The sequence below is a fragment of the Onychomys torridus genome, chromosome 8, assembly GCF_903995425.1.
Source record: "Onychomys torridus chromosome 8, mOncTor1.1, whole genome shotgun sequence".
NCBI classification, from domain to species: domain Eukaryota; kingdom Metazoa; phylum Chordata; class Mammalia; order Rodentia; family Cricetidae; genus Onychomys; species Onychomys torridus.
The window spans coordinates 18,908,410-18,933,720 of record NC_050450.1 but is presented as its reverse complement, the minus strand read 5'-3'; the positions used below and the strand labels follow the sequence as shown (position 1 = coordinate 18,933,720).

Here is a 25,311-nt window from a genome sequence, read left to right as displayed (position 1 = left end):
GCCTGGGGAGCTCTTCCATCTGGACCCTCTGCCTTGCCCCACTTCATGGAATGGCTGTGGCCCACTGGGGTCTTTCTGACAGAAGCTGGGCCTGCCCTGGTGGCAGTGGCCTGTGACAAACACCCAGGGAAGGAAGGGCTGCTGCCCTCCCACCTGCTTGTCCTCTTTGCCTGGAACGATGGTGTCTCAGCAGCTGCATCATGTGCACAAGGAAGGCCATTGTTCCCCGCTTCAGCATGGCAGGAGATGAGTCCCCAGAAAAAATAAATAACCAGCACATTGCCAGGGGCCAAGTGACCCAGTGAGAGTGGGTGGGTGGGTGGCCACTCTTGCCCAGTGCACCAAATTCTTATGCCATGGACAGGGGGGATGGCACCTTCCACAGGAGACAGACAGCTACAACTGTGGACAAGTACAACCCTGTGCAATTGCATTCCAAACAGCCCCCTCCCACTGCCTGTGCCTGTGAGCCAAGGCCTCTCTACAGAGGCAGCTAGGGAGGGTCTTGCCTACTGTCCAGGTCTCTGCAGACAGCTCTGTGCTTGCCCGGTTCATACTTTGGATAACAGGGGCACAACCTCAACAGTGTCCTACCAGGTGGCTGTCAGAAGAGGCCTGTGAGGGGTCCTGAGCGACAGCCCTGTATGGACTGCTTTTTATGTGGTGCCACACAGCTGGTTCTAGAACCTTCGCTTCAGTGTCTGCCTCTCATTTCCAGTCACACAGTTGAGCACTGAACCAGTTATGCCTACAAAGCTGTACATATGGAATGGTATCATACAACTTCTCAAAACAGCTTAGAGAAGTTCTCCATTTAGAGCTGTTTTTTTGGGTACAGGCATAAGGCTTGGGTTGCTCCAGCAATCATCCTCACTGGATACCACAGATGAGATCAGATGCACCAGGGTATGCTCCTAAGGAGTGAATGTCTCATGTGCTTACTGGGAGCATGCATAGAGCCCTAGGTAAGATCTCCAGCATGGCATCCATAGACTGAGCATCATGATACATGCTAGTAATTCTAGCACTCTGGAGATAGCGGCAGGAGGATTAGGAACTCAAGGCCATCCTCAGCTACAGGTTTAGGCCAGTTTGGACAAACTCAGTGTATGTAATCCTGTTTCAAGAATAAGAGTCAGGTGAAGCTGGGTGGTGGTGGTGAATGCCTTTAATCCCAGCACTCAGGAGGCAGAGCCAGGCTGATCTCTGTGAGTTTGAGGTCAGCCTGGTCTCCAAAGCGAGTTCCAGGACAGGCGCAAAGCTACACAGAAAAACCCTGTGTCGAAAAACCAAAAAAAAAAAAAAAAAAAAAAAAAACAACAAAGGAGGGCAGTTAGAAGAGAGGGAGAAGGAACAATGGGGTGGCGGAGGCAAGAATAAGAGCGGGTGAGGAAAAACTACAGCTATTTCAACACAAACTTCCCAGTAACATGGAAATGGCCTAGCTGAACAGCGGGGAAAGAAGGGTATGTTACCATCGGGGTGACGAGAAACCAGGCAATCTGGCCACATCTCCATGCTGTGTCTGAGGAAACACTCAGGGTGTGCCAGCTTCACTTTCCTACATGCTGTTGTTCCCAGCGATCACTGTGGCTTCCCAGAGCCGGCTCTGGAGCCTTCCTACCTTCCTTCTGGCCTGGGTGAGGAGGAGCACACTGCTGCGGACTCACGGGGAAGATGTGGTTCCCCTGAACTAAATTTCTAAGTGCAAAAACTAACAGCACTAGGACATGGGAGCAGAGACCATGTGGTTCTCCACCCAAGGCCACCAGAACCCAGGAGCTCCATCTGGGCGTCTCCCTTGTGCTGTCCATGAGGCTCAGGTGTCTACACAGACTGGACATAACCAGGAGAAAACAGATGTAAGGCAGAGCCAATAAGGCAGAAGATTTTAGACACCAGAGACTGTGGGTGGGCAGAGAGGCAGAGGGACCTATCCAGGCCCTACTTCTTGGCTAGGCTCTACATTACTTGATCTCAGATAAAACCAATAGACGGTGCCGGCTCCTCTGTTCACTGGCATCAGAGGAGAAAGACATCAGACACCCACCAGATTCCTCGTCTGTGCCTCAGGTGGACAAATGCTGGAAAGAAGGGACACAAGAGGCCAGCAAGAGGAGGTCAGGCAGCTTTATACTGGACAGCTGTGCCCGAGGCTGTCTGGCTGAGTGGCTCAGGGATGTGGTGTCCTCAGCCCAACAGAGGCCTAGAAGCTAAGCTAGAGTGTTTGACGCTAAAGGCAACCAGGAAGACAGACAGCTTGAGGTGAGGGATAAGGGGTGGTGGGATCTCAGGACCACCAACTTGATGAACATGCCTGGTAGGGAAGAGGCAGACATCATTCGGCAGGATGCAAGGCTAGAGACCAAGTAAGGGCAGAGCACAGCCGAGTCAAGCTGGGGGCCCAATGGTCTGGGAGGGGATCCAAGGACTGGTGTGACGGGATAGGAGATTTGGGAGCAAGGAGCAAGTAGAAACTTTTGGAAGGTCCTGTTGGTGGGGTGCTAGCTCATCAAGTGGGAAAGCTCACCCCAAAGGCTGTCTCTTGCTCCCGATCACCACGAGCAGCACAGGAGTCATGCCATGGTATGGTACCAGTTGTAATTCCTGTTAGGGGACTAGGGACAGCCAGGATACAGATGCACTCAGTCATGTAAGGAACAAAGGCCCAGGGGTGATCTGGACCAGGCCAGGGGCTAGACAAGGGTGGTGGGAATCATACAACGTGAGGCATGGTGAAATATCACCTGGAGCTACTAGTGTCAAAGGCCAAGCTCACTCCCTAAATAAGAAGCGAGACCTGGAGCATCTCAGAGGGACGCCTCCCTGAGATGGCCACTCTAGGAAGAAGATGGCAATCAGGCTGCATGAGCTAGTTAGAACGACTTCAGATAGTCAGAAGGAGTAATTAAATATAGCGCAGATGGATCCTTCAAAAGTGACAGCACCATCCACGTGAGGAATAGGAAATCCATTAGCTCCTTCGTTAAAAACAGGGAGAAGGGGGCAAAGCGCTCCCTCCTGACTGGCTGTCACTCCAGCAGTGAGCCGCCCGCCCTCTGCCACCCCAGGGGCTTCTAATGATGGCCCTGGAGGGAGCCAGTAGCTTTTAAAAGTTTCCTTAATTTTCATAGGTTATATTTTAGGAGAAGTTATGAGCTAGCATAGCAAAATTTTGCTTTGCTCTCCTGCTACCATGGAAGGAAGGGGTGCAGGTAATGGAAACTCCATGGGCCACATGGTGCCCACCAGTGCATAACACAGCCTGGAGCCTGCACCAGCCCAAGCAGTGACATCACGGGGGAGGTTACCCCTAGTCCCCAAAGAGCTGCAAGCCCCACTCTGTGTCTCTGACCTCTGAGTCTGAGTCCTCCACGGTCTTCAACTGTGATGGGGGAATCTGCTGGGTCCCAGGACTGCAACATCCCTGCCTCCCTATGCCACTAGGCAGCCACAGGTCACAGAGAGGCAGCAGTGTTCTGCTAGACAGACTACCAGAGATCTAGGGACTCATGCTGCCACACTTTCTGAGTTTAAAATCTGGATCTGTGGTTTTATTACATATACTGCTCCGCAAAGCAGTATTCTGAGAATTTAGGTTTGTCTTTTCCATCTGTGGTAGAGACTCCACCCAAGGTTTAGATTTTGTTTAGTTTTGTTTTTAGGCAGGGTCTTTCTTGTTGTGCAGCCCAGGCTGACCTGGAACTTACTATGTATTCCAGACTGACCTCCAATTCACAGTAAGCCCACTGCCTCAGCTGAGTGTTGGGACCGCAGACATGTGCCACCAGACCCAGGGCAGCCCGAGTGAGGAGCTGGAAAACACTGTAAAGCAGAGCTAAGGCCGCCCGAGCAATCCTGCAGCCAGCAGGCTTGGAGTACGTGTGCAGTGGTTTCTGTCTCGGTCAGCCACGGCCCCCATCAGCTGCTGCCCCGCACATGTGTGGGGGGCATCACCATCTCACAGAAACCCCCAAATAACGGCTGACACACAGCCTTGAGGCGATGTTCAGAGCAGGTGTCCCATTGCAATGTCCTTTCTCAGCACACTCCCCACTCACCTTAGTACACTCCAAGCTGCCCTTGGGGGTGCTGAAAGGAACGTACTCCAGAGCTGTCCCCACAGGAAAGGAACACTGTTGTGTGTGGTCTATCGCCTCACTCCCCACCACCTCCTTCTCCCGCTCTGGAACCAGCTGGGCATCTGCAGCTCTACCCAGGAATCCACACACAGACACAAACACAGGGCTGTCAGTCCTGCTACCACGCTGCTTCCTGTGTTGAGCATCTCACAAGCAACAAGGTACACTCTAACTCACCAAAGGTGAGCAAGCCATGAGTGGAGTGTAGGGACCAAGCCTTGGAGGACAGGCCTGGAGGTAGAGACCAGATCCGAAAAGGGAGAGCATTTTCTGGTGAGCAGATGGGTCTCCAAGTGCTGGCTGCAGGCTCCAGGTTGTAAGCAATCATGAAAGCCAGGTGTGGTGCCTCATGCCATTAATGCCAGCACTTAGGAGGTTGAAGCAGGAGAACTACACTAATAAGTTCAATGTCAAAGGGCCACAGAGTGGGACCTGTCTTATAAAGCAAATTATACAAAAGAAATGGACTTACTGGTAACTACATGCCCCAGCTGCAAAGTTTGGAAGATTGCTAATACACATTTTAAGGATGTCCTTGGGCACTTGGAGAAACAGGAAGTGACCTCCATAACCCACGTGCCCTCATGGTGACCCCAGCGGCAACCCAGGTCCCAGGTGCTTGTTAATGTTCGGTTGCTAGGACAACCAGACTTCCCCGAGCCACCGGGTGTCCCCCACTGCTTAGATCTCTGCAGGTGTCGCCAGCTAGCCTGGAAACGGGATCCACAGAAGTGACCTCCACAGCTTTATTGCCTCTGGATAAATACAAATATGCTTCCCCTCAACGGAAATTAGACTTAGCCAGATTTTTTTCGGATTAATATATTCCAAATATTTAACGTATAGATAGCATGCTGAAGGGCACACATTTTCCCGGGCTTTCTCTCGTTTCCTGTGTGTGGAAATGAACTACAGACTGCGTGACCTCAAAGCCACAGACCAGGATCTTGAGGAAGTGTCAGACGCCATGGCCCTGGGGCTCTGTTTGCAGTGCTTGGGGTTGGCGAGGCATGGTCAAAGGAGCCACTGGCCATATGGGCCTCTGGGATCTAAAAATGTGGCTCATGTGACTGAGGGAGAAATTTAAAAGTCTCAGCTCAACTGAATTTAGGTTTAAGTGGCTATGTGGGGTTGGGGGTCCCAGCCCGTCCCAGGTCCAATACCTGCTTAGGTACATGTGGTATGGCTCTCAATGCAGAAGCAAGGCTGGACAAACCTGCACACCTACTCTCTACCCTGGGTGTCCTGGATGCATAAGACGCCCACCAACTGCCCTAACCCTACACCTCTCAGGGGCTTCCAAGATTGCTGTGGCTCAGTGACATTAATGCCCCCCATATGGCACCACCAGCCCAATGCTGAAGAAGTGGGATGTCTCCTCACACTTTTTAAGAAGGAGTGGGCCAGAAGACACATATCACTGCCATATTCCCATGTCAGAGGACAGAGCAGTCCTGGGGGGTCTTCAGGGAACCCAGGATGGGCACTGTTCCTCCCCCTCACCTAAACAGCTGCATGTGGTGCCTCCAGCCCTCCCTCAAGCCTACAGGGACGCTGGCATTGGTGCTAGGGCAGGAAGTCTGAAGAGGACAGCCCAACCCACAGATCCAGTCTGCACATTGAACACGTGACTGGTCTAGTGCACTCTGAGGAGCCACACCTGGACGGGGGTGGGGACGAACTGCAGCCATACATTAGGGCTCCATGGCAATGCCTCACTCAGAGTTTGACAGCCTGAGACATCTCATTCTTAATGCTGTCAGGAGAAAGATCTAGAAACATTTTCTTATGGAGGACTAGTCAAGGATCCCCTTTTGCGGGGGAAGGGGAGCAGTTTGAGACAGGGTTTCTCTGTGTAGCTCTGACTGTCCTGGAACTCACTCTGTAGACCAGATTGGCTCTAAACTCAGAGATCCACCTGCCTCTGCCTCCCAAAGCATTGGGATTAAAGGCGTGCAGCACTATTCCCAACTAAGAATCACATTTAAGCTAAATCAGGCAACACAATTCTCAGAAAAATGGCTCAGACAGGAAGTGACCAGCAATCTTCCTATCCCTGTTCCAGGGTCTCCTTTCTTCTCTGGAGCCTAATCCTACCTCACATGTCAACACCACCCCATCCAGCCCCCACCTCAGCCACCACAGGAGGGCAGGAGGCTCTTCAGAGGTCAGGCAGAGAAACAAGAGCAGGGTCCATCCTGGGTTCGAGAGCCCATGGGGCTGTCCTGGCCTCTCACATGGGTATGCAGTGGTAGTAGTGTGTGTTCTTTGCCCACTTTCCAGGTAGGCTGACCCATCCTTCTTTCAACTGAGCACCATGATTGGATTAGGAGATTAGTAAAGCACACCCCTGGTACTGACGGAGAGGAGCAGCAGGCAGGCAGCACTGAGGAAGACCCCCAAGTGTGAGGAGTGCCATCCATTAGAGACTAGGGCCCTGACAGCAAAAAGTGAGGCTCACTCCCCTTCTCTGTCTCTCCTCCTCGCTGCCCTAAGATGAGCCCCCTTGCTGTATCACATGCTCCCTGCTACAGTGCTCAGCATTATCACGCGACCCATGGACTGAGCCCTCTGAGGTGGGGAGATTTTCAGGGGGGACAAGACAGAGGAACATCATCTGCAGAGCGGCCACCTACCTAACTTAGGCAGGGAAGTGTCCTTCCCTGTCACAGATGGCCCCCAAAGGCACTTGGTATAAAACAGACTTCACTCTTTAGACAATGTGGCGCCCCTTGCATCGTGAGCATGGCCACTGCCCCTGTGCTCACCAGGCCACTGCCTGCATTGGAAGCTCAAATGAAGACTCCTTTTCTCCAGGGCTATCAGTTAAGCCTCTGCTTACCCCAGATCCCACCTCACAGATGACGACCTGCTTACATTTCCATTCATCCAATCATCCTCACACCTGTCCATGGGGTCCACACCAGCCAGGAAAACCTCCGAACAAGCTGACAGAATCATGGGGGGGGGGGTGACGCTAAGCATCTCCGTGACATCCTCTGCACCCACTTCCTGAAGACCCACCCTCACTCCCATCCCCAATACCGCCAATAGAAACACAGAAAATGGCCCAGCACATTGGCTGTCAGATGGGCAAGTCCTGGAGTGGGTGGCTCTTCATGCGGCCCTAAGGCAGTGGGCTTCCCTGCCAATAAGAACTCTAGCTACTCAGTCAGTGCTGGCTGATGGCCAGAGGGGCTGATGTGCACCTCTGAAGTCTCCTTGTCCTACTATAAACTCAGGGATGGTTTCTCAAATCTTTGACCCCATTTCAGGGAGACAAGCTGCAGGGCTCATACAATCGTAATTCCCAAACCACTGGCCATGCCATGAGGGGCACAGCCTCAATTGCTTTGGCCATGCTTACCACCCCAGGCCACCAGTCACCAATCCCTGAAGCCAATGTTAGAGACGGTGCCTTGATGCTGGATTAGTCCCCTTGAGTTTGTTGGCTTAAACCTCTTCAGCAAACTGCCGTTTGTTTGGTTGGGTTTTTCTGTGCATTTGTGCATCTATGCATGCCCGTGTGCACAGAGGGCTGTGAAAGCCAGAGATCAGCCTTGGGTATGATTCCTCAGTCAACAACCTCCTTTGATTTGGTGGGAGAGTCTCTCACTGAGTACTGGGGCTTGACAAGTAGATTAGGCTGGCTGGATTACAAACGAGTGCTACCATGCCTGGCTTTTTATGTGGGCTCTAGGGACCAAATTATGACCTCGTGCTTGCAAGGTAAACATTCTACCAATTGGGCTGCCACCCTAACCCCCAACCACTGGGTTTTTACCAGAAGCTTTTGTAGTTTGTGCTGTAAAACGCACTGGCAGCAGAGACCAATCATGTCAGACCCTTTCACCTGTGGGTCAGGTCAGTCGAGACACATTACCTGTGTTCTACCTGTGTTTATCAGATACTGTCCACTTGAAACCTGTTTATCTGCTGTATTTCACACTCAGCTTCTGCACAAATGTACAAATATAACATGAATTGCTAAACGGTCTTATTAATAAAAAAAAAAACCTGGAGCCAGATATTGGGGTTAAAGCTGAGAGATCAGAGGAATAGGACAAGCCACGGCCAACCTCACCTCACTGACACCTCAGTAGTCCAGAGAGACCTACTTCCTGTATACCCACGCCTATGTGCCTTTCTGTCCCTGCCCTTACTTCCTCTCTCTGCCCAGCTACATCACTTCCTCTTCCTGCCCAGTTCTGTCACTTCCTGTCTGTATGAGACCTCCTGACCTTTATGGTTAGTGCTGGGATTAAAGGTGTGTACCACCATGCCTGGCTCTGTTCCCAGTATGGCCTTGAACTCACAGAGATCCAGATGGATCTCTGCCTTCCGAGTGATGGGATTAAAGGTGTGTGCTACCATTGCCTGACCTCTATGGTTACTATAGTGGCTGGCTCTTTCCTCCGATCCTCAGATAAGCTTTATTGGCATACACAGATAAAATATCACCACATACAATGAGAAGCTAAAACTAACTCTGTGGCAGACCCGATGTGGCAGGGAAGGTTCAAGTTCACAGTATTGACTATGAGGCATACAATGCCCCTCCGCCTTACCCCAGACTTGAGGGCTGACAGCATACAGATTGTCCCCACCACTGGCACAAGCCAGTTTCCTTCCAGCCCCTGACTGATGACACAGCCTGTCCTCTCTCACTATAGCTGTCTTGGGGACACAGAAAGGGGCACAGAGCAGGAAGCATTCCCCCAGCTGTCACCCCAAGAGTTATCAGTGCTACACCCATAGTTCACGCCTCTTCCTTGTGTGGGTTTGCTAACCTCCTATTTCCTAGCTCTGCCCACCAAGAGGCTAGAACAGCAAGCACACCCAGCACCATATCCTAGAGGCGTTTCCAGAGGAGGACCAAGGCCCTGAGCAAAGCTTGATAATGGCTGGGTCAGGACAAAGGTGTGCCTGGAGCACCTGATAGCACCATAGTGCCGGAGAAGCCTCATGGATGGGCCATTGATGGCTCTGGGACCAGCGGGAAGATCACAGATGTGAGGCACAGGGATGTGGGGTGATCATTTGAGAGAAGAAAAAAAACTTCTACTGTGATGCATAAACACTGGAGAAAAGGGGGGCAGCTCTTCCTCAGGGGGGCTCCACAGAACGACTATCTGTGGAGGGAAGGGGAGCAGGACTCACCTCGGAATGTCTCAGCAGCAGCTTCGGCAGGTAAGATGGTGACCTGCGGGCACCACCCTAAATCCTCCACAATGCTGTGTGGCTTCGACACACATAAACTATGTGACACCCCTCCAAGTGGGATGTAGACCCCCAGCACTAAGGGTATCTGCTCCCTTTGGGGATCTGTAACTGGACAGAGGGACACTTGGCAGATATATCTTAACAAGGTAACAACAGGAGAGTGACAGGGAATCCTTCCCTAGAGGCGCAATCCTCCCGAAGACCATCACTCAGTTTATCCACTAGGCAGCAATGGGACAGAGCAAATCTTAGGCACATTCTGCAGAGCGTGCTCCCAGGAATGCTCTGCACAGTCACCGGCACGAGAAGTCAAGGAGAGTCTTGGGGAAAACTAAAGGGTAAAGGAGACGGGAGGCTGTTGTGGGGTCTCTGGATGGGCCCTGGGTATTGGTGGGAGCTTGAGAAGTTCAGGAGTGGTTTGTAGCCTGCCATCTGGACCTGAGTTGCTCCCTGTGAGTCAGTCACTCGGTAGCACTGAGGGGAGGGCGGGGCTCTCTTCTCTTTCTGCAGTTCCTCTAAGTGTGGCGCAGCTGCAAGTTCATCTTCGAAGGTGTCGCCGGCACCGTCTCTCCAAGTGCAAAGTTAGTGTCACAGTACTGGTGTTGGCCCTTCTGGCTGCTTAGCTGGGACACACCTGACCGCAGGCTAGTCTAGGAAGACAGGTGCCCACAGTTCTAGTCTTGGGAGCAACTTGGGAAGAAGTGTAGAAGCCTTCTGACCCTTGGCTGCCGGAGAGGTCTGCCATGTAACCAGCAGAGGCCACATCTCCCACAGTGGGTGCTGCTCCATAGAAAAGGGTGTGTGTGCTGCATTGCTACTACAGCCTGGAAGAGGATAGGAATCTCCAATAGTGAGTGTGCACTGTTTAAAGTTAACCTGATAGCTGAAGTGACCAAGGAAATCCATGGCAGCCCCTACAAGGGTCAGCACAGGAGAGGGAACCATGCCTACACACACACACACACGCACGCACGCACGCACGCACGCACGCACACACACACACACACACACACACACACACACAAAATGTACTTCTAGCCTACGCACCTTCAGCCACAGAAGGGAGTTCTGGATCTGCCTATTTGGCCCTGTAATTATCACATGACCAGGCAAGTGTGGCAGGCCCAAGGTCACTGTCCTCAGGCTGGCCCTTGTGTCTCTGTGGCAAAGACACTGATGAGATCCCAGCATGCAACAGACTCAATATCAGCATTCTTTCTTAATGTAAAGATGCGGGCATGGTGACCTGTGTGGTGTGTCACAGGGAAATAATCCCAAGAGACATGCGCCCTGTGGCCCTATGGCTGCCTGTGGCACACTGTCCACTTCAGCCCGCAGTCACCCATGGTCACATGTCACAGGGAGCAGATTCACACCTACCAGAGAGCAGCTGCTCCTCAAGGTAGTTTCTGCTCGTCATCTTGGAGTTGGACATTAGTGGGTTGAACCACTTACTGTGGGCATCCACTCAATCAGCTGACAGAGCTGAGATGGAGCCAGACCTCCAGGCTGTGGCTTGTCCCTGAGGCCAGTGACCCTGATAGTGGTACACACTTCTTTGCACACTTCTCGGGAGCCCCAGGTCCCCTCTTCCACTAGTAAGTACTTCTGGCTTGGGAACATTTTGTTGAAAAACTGGAGAAAACAGCTGATCCAGTGTCGTCATAAGCCACACTAACCCTGCCAAGTGGACACCTGGGCTGTAGTGCCCTGAAGAAGGCAGAAACCTCTTTCTAGGTGAAGATACAAGCAGGTGTCCCTTCTTTTGCACAGGGCCAGGGCTCTTGCCGTAGGGATGGTGGGAACTGGGCAGTGCCCAGCCCCAAGGGGCTGACAGCGGTAGGAAGAGAGGCAGGTACAGAGAAACACATAGACTCACAGACAGGTCCACTTCACAAGGTGGAAGACATGAAGCCAGCTAGTGGGTTGGGGAATATTTCCTTGGCAGTCCTCAGCACAGAGGGGAGGAGCAGACAGCCAATACAGAAACCATGAAGCGCTCACAGATAGCACATGAACTTCACCACTGGGGACCAGCGAGATGGCTCAGGGGTGAAAGCACTTGTGTGCAGCCTGACAGTCTGAAAACAATCCCCAGAACCCACAGTGGAAGAGCGAATCGACTCCAGAAAACTGTCCTCTAACTTCCACATGTACACCGTGGCTATACACACACTACACACACACTCATCACACACTCAACATGCACATACAGTAGTGACAATAACAAAGCACACCTCTGACTCCTCCTCACAGTCAGCCTATGAATGCCCTAGAGATGTTCATCGTGGTGAGGACCAAACAGAAAACCAGCTAGTCTGCCTGCCATGGAGATGCACGCCTAAGAGGCGGCCGACACCTGTAACACATATAGGGATCATACCTGGAAAGAAGCATAGTGTGCTGGACCAGAGGACAGGAACCGTCAAGAAGGGCCTGTTCCTCACACTCAGGAGCCATTAGCAGTAGCCAAACAGCATCAGTGCCCATCTCCTCCCACAAATGCACACACAAGAGACGCCATTGTGACAGCACGGCGTACGGTTCCTCTTGAAGAGTTTCTGTTTCAGAACATCAAAGCGTTCGCAGCAGACACTGGCATGCAGACGCTAGCTGGGGCAGCCAGCAGAGTCTCTTCCTGTTCCTCACACTGGCAAAGGTCAGGCTTGCTGGCAGGGCTCTTCCACAGCTAGCAAGGGGCCTGGGAGCCAGGAAGCACAGGGGACATGCACCAGGTGCTGGAGGTGCCAGGCCAGCTGGCAGTCTTGATGGTGTCTGAAGAGACCAAAGCACGTCCCTAGCCTCTCAACTGCCTAGTGCAACTGGGACACAACGCTCGCACAGGGGAAAGCTTAACAGGCAACATGCATACGGGATGGCCTGCCTTGCCTCAGACGAATAGTCGCAAGCTGGGTGAGGATCCCATTGGCCAGCTGCTTTCAGGTGTCGCTCTGTGAATGTGGTCATGCAAAGGGCTGACAGACAGGTCTTCACAGGAATCCTGTGTCGGGAAGGGAAGGAGGGTGCAGTGGGAAAGGCGGCTCTTGATGCGGAGACTTGTTTTCAGCATGACAATCCCTGTGGATGGCAAGGATCTCTAGCACACAGTGAGGGGCAAATCAATTAGCAGGACAGAACCTGGCAAAGACAGCTGACCTGCCCCACAGTCTCCCAAACCAGATGTCTAAAATGCATCTGCTGCAAGTGATGCCAGAGAGCCTGTAAAGAGAAACCTCCACAGTGTGGGGAGAAAGAATGATAGACTATGTAATATGGTTTCTATAAAATAAAGCTATTAAGAGGAATTAAGCAGTTGCAGTAGAATAAGTTGGTGAGACAAGATCAGTGATGAAAAACTAAACCACAGAGGAAGGGCCAACTATCAACTCTGGGAAAAACTGAATGTGAACAGACAAAAAGTTACAGCTCACTATTTGGCACAGCAGTCAATATTTGCATAGATACAATAATGCACAGATTGACAAATCCGTAACAATTATATCTGCATCACTTTTTGGTCTTTGGGCTAAAATCAAGTGTAAAAATTATGCATGTGACATAGTTATGCTAAGATGCTGAGAACAGCATTAGGAGCATATGTGAGGGCTCTCTGTTACTCGAGACAGTACACAATCAATATCTAAATGTGACCCACCAAGTGCAATCCACGTACACACCTCATTAGAAATATGGATTCAAGGACTGGCAAGATGGCTCAGTAGCTAACCGTGTTTGCTGTGCAAGCCTAGTGACCTGAATTTGATCCCCAGCACACACACACGTGTGACAGATGGTTTTAAATATCAACTTGTTACAGCCTAGACTTACCTGAAGAAAGAGCCTCAGTCTAGGAATTGCCTAGATCAGGTCACCCTGTGGGCATATCTGCGGGGATCGTGCTGATGGTCAACTGATGTAGGAAAAACCAGCCCACTGTTGGTGGCACCATTCCCTAGGCAGGGGGCCTTGACCCTTCTCCTCGAAGAGTGAAGAAGCAAGTCAATCTGATTTCTAGGCGGAGGGGAAGGAGAGGAGAAAGCTAAATGAAAGCCATAGACGGCATGGAAGCTTTATTCGCACTCTGTTCTTGATTGCGAAGATGATGTGACAACTGCTTGTGCTCCTGCCTCAACTTCCCTGAAATGATGGATCATAACCTGGAGCTGTCAGCTGAATAAACCAATTCCTCCACTGGAATGCTTTGATCAGGACAGCTTATCACACCAACAGAAATGAAACCAGTATATCATATAAAGAGAGGCAGGAAGGGAGGAGGGAGGAAAGAAAAAGAACTGACTCCATAAAGTTGTCCTCTGGCCTCTATATGTGTGCTGGAGTATATGTGTGCTCACACACACATATCTCAAACACACACACACAGATAATTCTTTTTTTCTTTTTTGGTTTTCCAAGACACTGTTTCTCTGTATAGCCTTGGCTGTCCTGGAAGCTCTGTAGAGCAGGCTGGCCTAGAACTCATAAGAGAGCCACCTTGCCTGCCTGCCTCCAGAGTGCTGGGATTAAAGGTGTGCACCACCATTGCCCGGCATAAATAATCATTTTAAAATGAGAAATATGGTGCTAGCTGAGATAAAGGGATTTATCTGGAGAGCAGGATCTGGGGTGAGCAGAGGCAAGACAGTATTGTAGTTCTGGTTAGATGAAACATGTAGCACATGCCTACATGTTCTTTTTTAACAATTAAAAGAATAATCTTTAGGTCATGGCCTAGCCAGAGTAGAAAGAATCCAGAAGCTGATAAGCAGAAAGAGATAACACCCCACACATGGAGCACTGTCGTCTATTTAGGCGGCACTTGTCCAAAGAGGCATCAGTGCTGAAGGTTACAGAACCACAATGGCTTCCTCGGGGTGGACAGGGACACAGTTAGAGGGCAGTGGTCATCTGCACGTGTGCTGCTGTTATCAGAGAGGAGATGGAAAGGAAACGAATTCAACTATCAGCTGAAGACACTGGAGAGTGTGCCCTTTTCCTCCGGAGAAGACAACCTATCTGACGCGCTAGAATGCATCATCACTGAACACAACACCAGGGGCTAGGGTGTGATGAAGGGTGGGGCACCGGAGGAACACTGCACAGACCCCTCAGCTTCCCAGCATCGTCACACAAATTTTTATTCAACTTCTTAAAAATCTGATAAATAAAACCAGTTCTTTCAAGACCACGAGAGAGAGTTTCCGAGTGTTCTGTCCATGGAGAGCAGAAGAGAAACAAGCAAAGATGGGTATTGTGTGGAGAGTGACATGGACAGGTGGTATGCCAGAGAGCGAGATGGACAGGCAGCTTGGTGAGTGAGGGCACTCAGCAACCACAGGTAGCTGCAAAAGGAACAAGCTTGAAATCAGACGGATCCTTATTGTAGGAGACTTAGACCAAGTCCACCAGGCTCTGCTGTCCTTGAGACTGATGGGATGGAGACTTTCTAACCTGGTGTCAGGACCAGACAGACACCCCCGTTTCCAAACCATCTGGCAAAAAGCAAACTAGAAGAATTCCAGATAAAACCCACCCAGCAGCCTCGGGACTCCAGTGAAACTGCTCTTTCTTCAGTGTCTCAGAACTCTGCTCATTAAAGGGAACCGTGTTTTGGAAGTGGAAGCTACAGGTGCCAGGCAAGACCCAGAGTGAGCCAAAGAGAGTAAGGAACACAGACTTAGTAGCCCATGCTGGCCTCGAAATGACTACAGCTTTGAACTTCCTCCACCTCCAGAGGGTGGGGATTGTAGGCATTCTTCAGACCCACAGTTTCCAAATGCTAGGCAAGCACTCTACCCACGGAGTTACATCCCTAGCCCTGGTTTGTTTGTTTGTTTGTTTGTTTGTTTGTAGACAAGGGCTCACTCTACAACTCAGCATTCCTCATGCCTCAATCTCCAGACTGCTCGGATTAAAGGCATAAGCCATCATACAGGGAAACATTCTCTCTCTCTCTCTTTTTTTAAAATTTATTTATTTATTATGTACACAGAAGAGATCTCATTACAGATGATTGTGAGGCACCATGTGGTTGCTGGGAATTGAACTCAGGACCTCTGAAAGAGCAGTCAGTGCTCTTAACTTCTGAGCCATCTCTCCAGCTCTGGGAAACATTCTCTATTAGATTCAGTTAGTGATTTTTATGAGATTTAAATGGGGGGGGGCGTTGGCAGGAACAGGGAGGGGGAGGGAGAGAGGGAAGGAAAAGACACACAGAGAGGGAGATGAGAACAGGATCTTATGTCCCCATTTGGGTAGACACTGACCCTAGGCCACTACCGAATGGCTGATTGAGACAGTCCACACAGTGGCCCTCACTTGATGGAACCAGGTTTTTTGGGGGACTCCCATTGAAGGATGTGACTGGACATGGTATTGGGACAGAGGGCATGCTGTCACCCAGAGTTGACATTTTCTGGAAATGAGCTCTATGAGGCTATTCTTCCCGTAGAGACACGCGGAGAGGTTAACAGAGACAGGCCCCAGGAAGGAGACATAGGGTTGGCTTGCTGATGGCGGCTCCTGAGCTTGGGCTGGCCAGGCCATGGAGGCTGCCTCTGACTGTGAGGGTAACTTAATTAGGGAAACTGCTTTCTTGAGCCCTGGGATTGGGTGGAGAACAAGGACTAGAAACTGCAGCAGAGGGTTATGCAGGCCACTGCAGTGTCAGCCACAAGTCTGGAAACAGTTTCATGGAACCTGCTGGGCCGGGCCACTGTGCTAATCACTTCCTGCAGGCGGTCTCTGCTCACTAACTAATGGGTCTTAATAAAAACTTCCAATTGGGCCAGTAAACCCCTCATTAAGCTGTTTTTAAAGCATGAATTTAAGAGCGGCAAGGGTGAAGGGTCACATGGGGCATTTAATTCACAACGGCTGGCGGGAGGTGCTGCCATGAAGGGAAACACCCAGGTTCGAGTGTCCCAGCCATATAAACATCCCATGCAGCCCAGGGCCTGCCAAGGACGGGCTGGACAGGACAGGGAACCCTCCACTTGGCAAGAACAAAGCTCCCCAAGTCATTAAGAGCTGCATCCACTTGGAAAGACTACAGATATGGTGGCCAAGAAGAGAATTCATGAGATAATCTGAGTACCATTCTTGCAATGCAGCCTGGGCCCTCCTGGGCTGCATGGGAGCCATGGTTGTTGACATGCCAATCAGCTTCCTGCAGACCCCTGGCCTCTCTCACCTGTGGCCTGCCCACTGGCTTGCCGCTTCCTTGGGTTGCATGCTTTAAAGTTGTCCCCACACTCCTGCTGTGTTTAAAGCTAATGGGTTGCGTGTGATCCGTGTGATCCGGGACAGATGCCTCTGTGGGTCCCTGTGCCTGGACACTGTGCCCAGGCAGCTGACACAGCAGAACTTCTGTCCTTGTCCTCATCAGCTGAGGACAAGCTAATCGCTTATCAGTGCAGCTTCTTGCTGAACTAAAGTGTCCAATTCTTATCCCGACTGTGTCGCACTGGAACACAGAAGGCACAGGGTCTTCTAGAATCCTCTTCTGAGTCCCAGGGGCTTTCACACCCGGGAGATCCTTAGACTACTAGACATTTGCTGCCCTGCATGGTATTAGGGGGCCCAACGGACACTAAAGGTTTCTAGTCCCCCCCCCCCAAGCCTGATGGGAGCTCCTGAGGCACAGGGCTCTTGCAGTACTACACCCAACAGCAGCTTGGTCCCCTCTTCTTTACGGTCACCAGAGACAGTGTGGCCTAGAGACAGTGAAACCAAACCCAGTGTTCCAAGGGGTCTAGGCAGAGAGAACAGGAAGTGTGAGTTACACTGTCTGGGCATTACTTGGAAGTCAAGGCCTGCACCCTATTCACCACTACAGAAAACACAATCAAAGAACTTACAAAATGTTTTTGTGGTCTAAAACACTCCAAAGGCCTCTGGAATATGCTGGATTTTCTGACTGCCTAGCTGGGCCTGGAAGACCACACAGTACAGCCCAAGAGCCAAGCTGGAGGAAGCTATGCTACTTGGCTGGGGTCTCTCCTGCAATCTTCTCACAGGATCTCTCCAGTCCTGTCAGCGGGTGTTTCCTATAGCAGGACACTCTTTCCTGTCATAGCCCTTGGAGTCAGAGTAGCCATATCGTCGCTCCCGGCCCCCCTCAGCCCAAGCCTAGAAGGAGTCGGTCTGGGAATCAAACTGAGGAAACCCAGAGGATGGGACATAGAACTCAAGCCCTGGAGACAATGTTTCAGCCTCTATAATGTAAACCCTTTCACACTGCACACAGTGCTTGACATGGCCTGGAACCCAGGGTAGACAGTGGCTATGCTAGAGATGGTCTCCATGCCAGCCACAGTGGATGAGCTGGGGAGAGCAGTCATGCTGAGACATAGTCATCAGGCTGGGGACAGCGGTCACACCGGGTACTGTGTGTGCTGGGATGGCGCCTGCCAAGAGCAGCCCTGTCCTTCAGGAGACCTGAAGCCCTGCTGCTCAGCCTGGCAGACTACAGCAGTTTCCAAAGCACAGGACAGCGTGAGTTCCAGAAGGCCAGGTGAAGGGGCATCAGGAAGCACAGTCCCACTGGGACAGAAGTATCCAATATCTGCAGGGCACGGGATGAATCCTTTTCTACCTCAGCCTTTGATCTGAACGTTGCCAAGGCAAACCGAGAGCAGTAAAGAATACAAAGCAGATGATCAACGGCCTGGGCTCCTTGAGACCCAGCACCAACATACACCCTCAGCTCACTCAGCAACTGCATCTGTGCGGAAATGGCAGTACTGGAGGGTGGGAGGTGATGGAGCAGAACCCCAGATTTCCACAATCAAAGGGGGCCTCTTAAAGAGATAGCCAAAAATTGCTGATAAGAACTGAGTGTTTTCAGGAAATGATTGTCTGAGATGAAGGCAGGCACTACAAGTGGGACCTCACTGTCTAGGCTCCTTAGCCAGAATCCTGTCACTAACGGCGCCAATGTGTGCAGAAGAGGCCAGTCCTCCACATCTCTGGCCAGAGAGGCACTGCTCACCCTTGCCCAAGAACAGGGGTGCCTGAAGCCCCTTTGCTAGCTGAATGGAGGGTGTCCTCCATGAAGCCCCATCCAAAGACTCTTCTAGAGTTCACACCTTTCAGCACCACAGAGCTTCCAAGCACTCCAAGGGTGGCTGGGGAGACTAAGGGATGGACATTTGTACTGATTCCATTTTACCATAGTAAATTCCTGTTAATCCAGGCATAGTGTCAAAGGCATTTGGGAGGCTGAAGCAGAGGGATAAGGAGTTTGAAACAGGATGAGGTACAAAGTCTATCTCGAAATGAATAAACAAACGGATACAGACTTAATGCACATGGAGAGATGAGGCTCTGGAAGCTCAGAACATTTCAAACCCCCATTCAGGTAATAAAGCCCCGCAGAGAACCACTAGTAGGCGGCTCCACATTGCAGCTCTTGGTTCACCAAAGCCTCCTTGTGAATCGGAGATGACTGACACAATTAAGAACATACAGCTAAGATGACAAGCAGTGCTCACTGAGAGACTCCAGCTCCAGTGGGCAGCATCACAGGGCTGGAGAAGAGACGCCTCCAGAAGAGTCTTCTTAATTTTATACATATGGGTGTTCTGCCCAGAATGAATGTCTGTGTGTATGTGTGCAGTGCCCATGGAAGCCAGAAGAGGGCATCGGATCCTCTGGAACTGGAGTTACTGATGGTTGTGAGCCCCCAAGCAGGTGCTGGGAATTGAACCCAGGTCCTCTGGAAGAGCAGCCAGTATTCTTAACCACTGAGCAATCATTCCAGCTCCTCCAGAAAAGTCTGAACCCAGTGCATCACACACCTGCCCTGTACTACCTCCCCAAATGGGCCTTTGTTTTCTGGGGTAGCAAAGGAGAAGATGGAAGGCAGGGCTACAGTGATACCACAGGCTCCTGGGTCCCAAATCCCTCTATATCTCACCTCCCCCACAATATGTGCCTAGAACCTTAGGGATACCCCACTTCCCAGACTCCAAGATGGGGCAGCCACTGCCAAGCACATGCCTGAAGGTGTGTGGAGCGCCTGCCACTGCTCATCAGTCTGCCCTATGACCCAGCCTCAGCTCCAGAGTGCCTCTGACTTGATTTTGCCAGTAATTGCCAGAATCTTCTGCACCAAGGAGCAGGGATCCCATCCAGATAGAGGAGTCAGGGCCTCAAGGTTTCAACATTCATAACCAGGGAGAGTAACCTTGTTGCAATTTCAGACAATCAAAGTTCTCCAAGAAAAGAGGGTTTGTTCCCAGAGGACCGGAGAACACCGGGTTCTCTGGGGGACTTTGATACAAGAAACAAGGAGCAGATATGAACATCCTGGACCCATTGTGTGCTGAGCAGCCCTACTGACACTGCCCTTGGCTATGTGGGAAAAGCCCTATCAGCACAGTTGGAACAGCTTTGCTTTGCACAGCTATCTGCCTACTCAGGGGACTAAAGATGAGGGGAAACAGCGGAGGCAGACTGATGCCCTCATGTCTGCCAGTGGATCTCCCTTTTCAGCTCTGTACGGAGCACTCAGTATGCGAGGCTAAGAACATAGTTCAGACACTGATGCCTCGGTACTCAGGCCTCATGGCTGAAGCCACACACTCAGTATGCAAGCTAAGTCCAGCTGTCTCCTCTTTGGTTGCTGAACTTTAGAGTTGGGTCAGTTCACAGATGTAAGTCCCCAGATTCTCAGGCCCCCTGACACTTGGGGGCCACCCTCAGCCACACTCCAGTGATTGTCACCTGGCATGCTGGAGGACCTGAAATGCATCTCTAGTTAGCTCCCAGTGCCCTTTTCTATGGACACACCTCTGGGCAGCCCAGTGGGCCATAGGGCACTCATAAGACACACGTGGGGAGGAACCTGCTGCATTTCTTCTTCCAAGTGCCTTCTCTGGTCGTCACCCTCAGATCTCCATTATTTTATTTTATTCTTTTGAGACAGGGTCTTACTATGCAGCCTTGGGGGGCGGGGGCTGGAATTTGCTATGGACACCAGGGTGGCCTCAAACCCACAGAGCCCTACCTGCCTCTGTCCCCCTTGTGCTGGGATTACAGGCGTGTACTACCACACCCAGCCATTTCCCCCACCAACATTTACTTATTTTTATTTTACACGTATAAATGTTTTGCTTGTATGCATTATCTATGTTCCACATACATGCAGTGCCTACAGAGGGTAGAAGACAGTGGAGCCCCTGGAACTGGAGTTAAAGGTGGTTGTTAGCCTCCATGTGGGTGCTGGGAACCCAACCTGGTTCTTCTACAAAAGCAGTAAGTGCGCTTAACCTCTGAGCCAGCTCTCCAGTCCCAGAATCTCCACTATCATGCAGTGCAGTTGCTACAGGCATCCCAGTACCTCACCTGGAGCCCCCAGTCCCAACCCACCCTAGCCATCCACTCCTACCAGAGCCGACCTTCAGGGCTTGCCAGCCTGCTAACGAACACTGTGGAACCACCCCCACCCCCACAGAGCCAGGAGCAACGTGATAGCATCAAGTATTTAACAGTGAGACAAGCCCCCCAAACTCACAGAGATACATACCCCAACACACAAGGCAAGCCCTCGCAGAGGTTTTTCTGCATGATTGTCACTTACCAAAAGAATACCTGAAACACACACAAAAAGAAGAGCATTAAGACGTTGACTTGGTTTTCTATATTAAGCTATTATGAACGGAACCCACTTGTGAGCTTAGGGCAGTGTGGGCCATGGGGCACTGCTGGGAGGGCCTGCCTCCAGGAGGACCAGCCTCCAGGAGGATCTGCCACCAGGAGGACCAGCCACCAGGAGGACCAGCCACCAGGAGGACCAGCCACCAGGAGGACCAGCCTCCAGGAGGACCAGCCACCAGGAGGACCAGCCTCCAGGAGGACCAGCCTCCAGGAGGACCTGCCACCAGGAGGACCAGCCTCTAGGAGGACCAGCCACCAGGAGGACCTTCCTCCAGGCACTGAGCAGGCAAAGCTGGGTGAGTGAGTCAAGGCCTGCAGACCAGCAAAAGACACTGCAGAACGAGCAGAGGCAAGATCTGTTTTTCCTGCATGAAAACTGATTCTTATTAACTGCCATTGCAAATGTGATACCCTAGGATCTGAAGCTCAAGGGAGCAGAGGGGCTCCACCCGAGGAATGCGGTAGGCTCTGTGGCCACTGTGTCCTTTACCTGGAAGTCACACTGACATATGTTTGGTGTTCTGCTGCTGGAATCCAGAGCATCACACACGTTAGGTGTGGTACTCTGAATAAGAATGGCCCCCATAGGCTTATATATTTGAATGTTTAGTCACTAGGGAGTGGCAATACTGGAAAGGATTTAATGATTAGGAGGTGTGGACTTGTTGGAGGAAGTGCATCACTGGGGTTACCGGGGGTAGGCATAAGGTTTCAAAGGCCCATGCCAGGTCAGTCTCTCTCACTCTCTGCCTACAGATCAGGATGTAGCTCTTAGCTACTGCACCAGCGCATGCCTATATGCCACCAGGCTTCCATCATAATGACATTGGGCTAAACCACTGAATCTGTACGCAAGTCCCCAATTAAATGTTTTCTCTGATAAGAGTTGCCATGGCCGTGGTGTCTCTTCACAGCAATAGGACTAAGACACCAGGCAAGCCCTCTGCCACTGAGCTGCACTCCCAGTGTCCCCACCCCCATCCCCACCCCGTTGCCATCTATATCAAGTGTGGACACCTACTATATTGTGAAAGAAAGACATATTGATACAAGTCATACATGGTGAGCCCTCAAACACCATGCTGGGGATAACGGCAGACATAAAGCCATACACACAGGAAACACCTGGGGCATTTAAGCACCATGGGTATAAATGTAAAGCCACACACAGGTAGAAAACAGTTACTGGTCACCAAGGGCTGTTGGAGGAATGAATGGATAGACTAAGATACAGGCTTCTCGTGTGGTAATGAGAATGACTTAAACTTTGTGAGTGGCAAGGTTTTCAGACCCCTGCATACTTATAAAACTACTGACTTGTAAAATTTATTTTTTATTTGTTTTACTCCATTTTGAGACAGAGTCCGCTCTCTAGCCCAGGCTGTCCTGGAACTCACTGTGGAGCCCAGGTTTTGTTCTGAACTTGCAGTTCTCCTGTGTGACCTGAACCTCCCTAGCGCTGGGATTACATGCACACACTGCCATGCTCAGCTTGACTTGTACACAGTAACTAGTTAAATCTTACAGTGTATGAACTACATCTCAGTAAAGAAGAAAAACAGAATGGACTGTGTGCAAACGAAAGGCGGAGCCTGAGGTTTGCCGTGGGGTCTGGGCTCACTGAGTGGGCTCGGAGCCTGGTGGTTCTCAAACTGTACCAAGAGATTCCCAGCCTGGCAGACATACATGCTGTTCTCAGATGAAATAACAGCTTGGTTGTGGCTGTTTGTGGTTTTGTTCGTTTGTTTGACCACAGACACTGGAAGCAGTGAGCACATCCCTTGAGCACACTACTACATGTCCATGGAGGAAATATTGAAGTGGACAGCACACTTGCTAACTCATACTCACTGCTAACCCAAGAAACACCCTATGGGAGAGGCGTTCTCTAATGAGGAATGTCTCTGAACAGAGAATGAGAAAGGGCCCATGGGCGGGGCTGGAGAGATGGTTCAGTGGGTAAGAGCACTTGCCCTGTAAGCATGAGGACCTGAGTAAAAGCTAGGTATAGCTGTATGTGTCTAGAACCCCAGCACTGTGAGACAGGTGGATCCAAGAGCTTGCTGGCCAGCCAGCCTCGCTGAGATGGTGGTTGAAAATTCTATCTGGCCTGCCCCTCCCCTGCTCTTTCTTAAGTTGCTTTTTATGAGAAATTTTGTCACAGCAAGGAGGAAACTAACCAATACAGGTGCTAACCCCCTCATCCATTTCCCATGTGTCCACACAGACACTGATCACCACGACCACGGACTTGTCCAGCATGCCCTTCTTTGGTCCATAATCTCTCTGGCCTTGGTGGCCCTATAAGCTCCATCAACACCTCTAGTCCTACAGGCCACCATCAGGGCAAGGTTTGAGCCATGACCCTAGGGTGGCGTCTGGCATAGGCTGGTAAGACTCTTTTGGTAAGGGTAGAAGGGTGATGTTTCAAAGTCAAGTCCCTCCAAACTCCATGTTCCCACTGGCTGCCCAGTGATTTCTGTCTCCGTCTCCTCAAACCTCATGGCTCAAGCAGACTGGAGCATATTCTCAAGAAGATATATATATATCTCCAAGCACAACCACACATTTAATTCCCCAAAGACAAAAGCCAGAATTTGGTTGAGTGGTAACAGCAGCCTCTACCCAGGCCTAGGTGCTCAATAAGACGCCCCGAACAAGCTCACCCTGGCACTTCAGTAGCCAGGAGGTAGGTATACATCCATAGGGCTAAGTGGCAGGTTCTACTCACCAGATCTGCCCTACGTTGACCAGGGACATGTAGAGGGCCCAGAGAGTAGCCATGAGCACCATGTTGGCACAGCCAGTCACCAGAACAAAGGATGAGAGGCCCAGCCCGAGAAGAGCAAGAAGGTCCAGGTTGAAGTTCATGTTTGACCAGTCCAACAGCCACATGATGGTCGGAGCATAGCTCCAGGCACCCCAGTCGATCCTGCCCTGGAAGTACTGCTGGACATTCTTCAGGTACAGTCTGCAGGGCAGCAGACCCTGGTCACCGATGAGGGCCTTGTTCTGATTGAATGCCACCAAGAAGGCCACAACTGGAAGACAGAAATGCAGGGGTTGTGAGTGGGAACTGGGTCCCTGTGGGAAAAGGAGATGTTTCATGGCCCTCCTGAGGACAAGGGACACCAGTAGGAATAGGCCCCATGGGCACAAGTGGACATGAATGTGATCAACTTCCACAGGCACAAGGGGACACAGGCAAGTCAGAACAGAAACTCAAGCAGGAACAATGAAGGAGCTCTGCTTACCGCCTTGCTCTCTGGCTCACACTCAGCTCCTTTCTTATTACAGCCCAAGGCCACTTGCCTTGGGATGGTATCACCTACAGCAGGCTGGGCCCTCTTACATCAATTAGCAATCATGACAAAATGGGGCAATTCTTCCACTGAGATTCCTTCCTCCCAGGTGACCCGAGGTTAAGTCAAGTTGACAATACAAACCAACCAGGACAGGACAGAAAGAGGAAAGAGCCCCACAGACATAAGAAGATAGAAGGAGGAAAGGCCCTCATGGTACAGCATGTTCCTCACAGGAGGCAGCACACATGGAATGATACCTGTGTGGTTTGAAGGAGAAATGTCCTCTATAATCTCAGGTACTTGAACACGCAGCTCTCAGTTGTTGGTGCTAGTTAGAGAGGCTTAGGGGGTACAGCCTTGCTGGAGAAAGGATGTACTGGTGACAGGCTCTGGGATTAAAAGTCTCACAACCATTTCCAGTTCACACTCTGTTTTCGGCTTGTCCCTAAGAATGTGAGCGCTCAGCTTCTTGCTCCTGCGGCCACGCCTATCCTGTGCCATCATGCCTCCCCACCATGATGGACTCTTAGCTCTCTAGAACCATAACCCAAATAAAACCCTTCCTTCTATAAGTTGCCTTGGTCATGTTTCATCACAACAGAAAAGTAACAAAGCGCCCAGGCTACACACAAGCCCCACAGACTCTCAGGACCTTGGAGGCTCTGGAAGGCCTGAGCAGTCGTGATCTGGTTATGCACTAGTCCTATACTTATGAATGAACTTCTCGTTCCTTGGTCTTCACATTGCATGTTAGTAAAGCCAGCAATTATCTGTACCTTGACGTGATCTTGTTCCTCAAAGCTCGGTGATGCCTGCGAGGTCTTTATATATGAGTGACTTGGGTGGGAGCTTTGTGTACTTTGCCGGCAAAAAGTGGTAGCGCGTAGGCAGTTCCCTGTCCTGTCCAGCCTGTCCTTGCAGCGCACTGGGCTGCATGGTGGATATGTTTATTTTTATGGCCCTTTGGGTGGACTTACAGCTCC

At 51.0% G+C, this 25,311-nt stretch overlaps 1 protein-coding gene across 3 annotated transcripts in view; it reads right to left on the bottom strand.

Moving 5' to 3' along the window:
* Positions 1-25,311, bottom strand: part of Lmf1 (lipase maturation factor 1) — an 89,438-nt gene that overhangs the window by 51,746 nt on the left and 12,381 nt on the right. For all 3 annotated transcript variants that reach the window (XM_036196386.1, XM_036196384.1, XM_036196385.1), the window contains exons 2-3: positions 23,755-24,064; positions 20,947-20,957 (exon numbers count right to left, since the gene is read on the bottom strand). In XM_036196386.1, the coding sequence (XP_036052279.1) occupies positions 20,947-20,957; positions 23,755-24,064 (321 nt within the window). The remainder of the gene's footprint in view (positions 1-20,946; positions 20,958-23,754; positions 24,065-25,311) is intronic.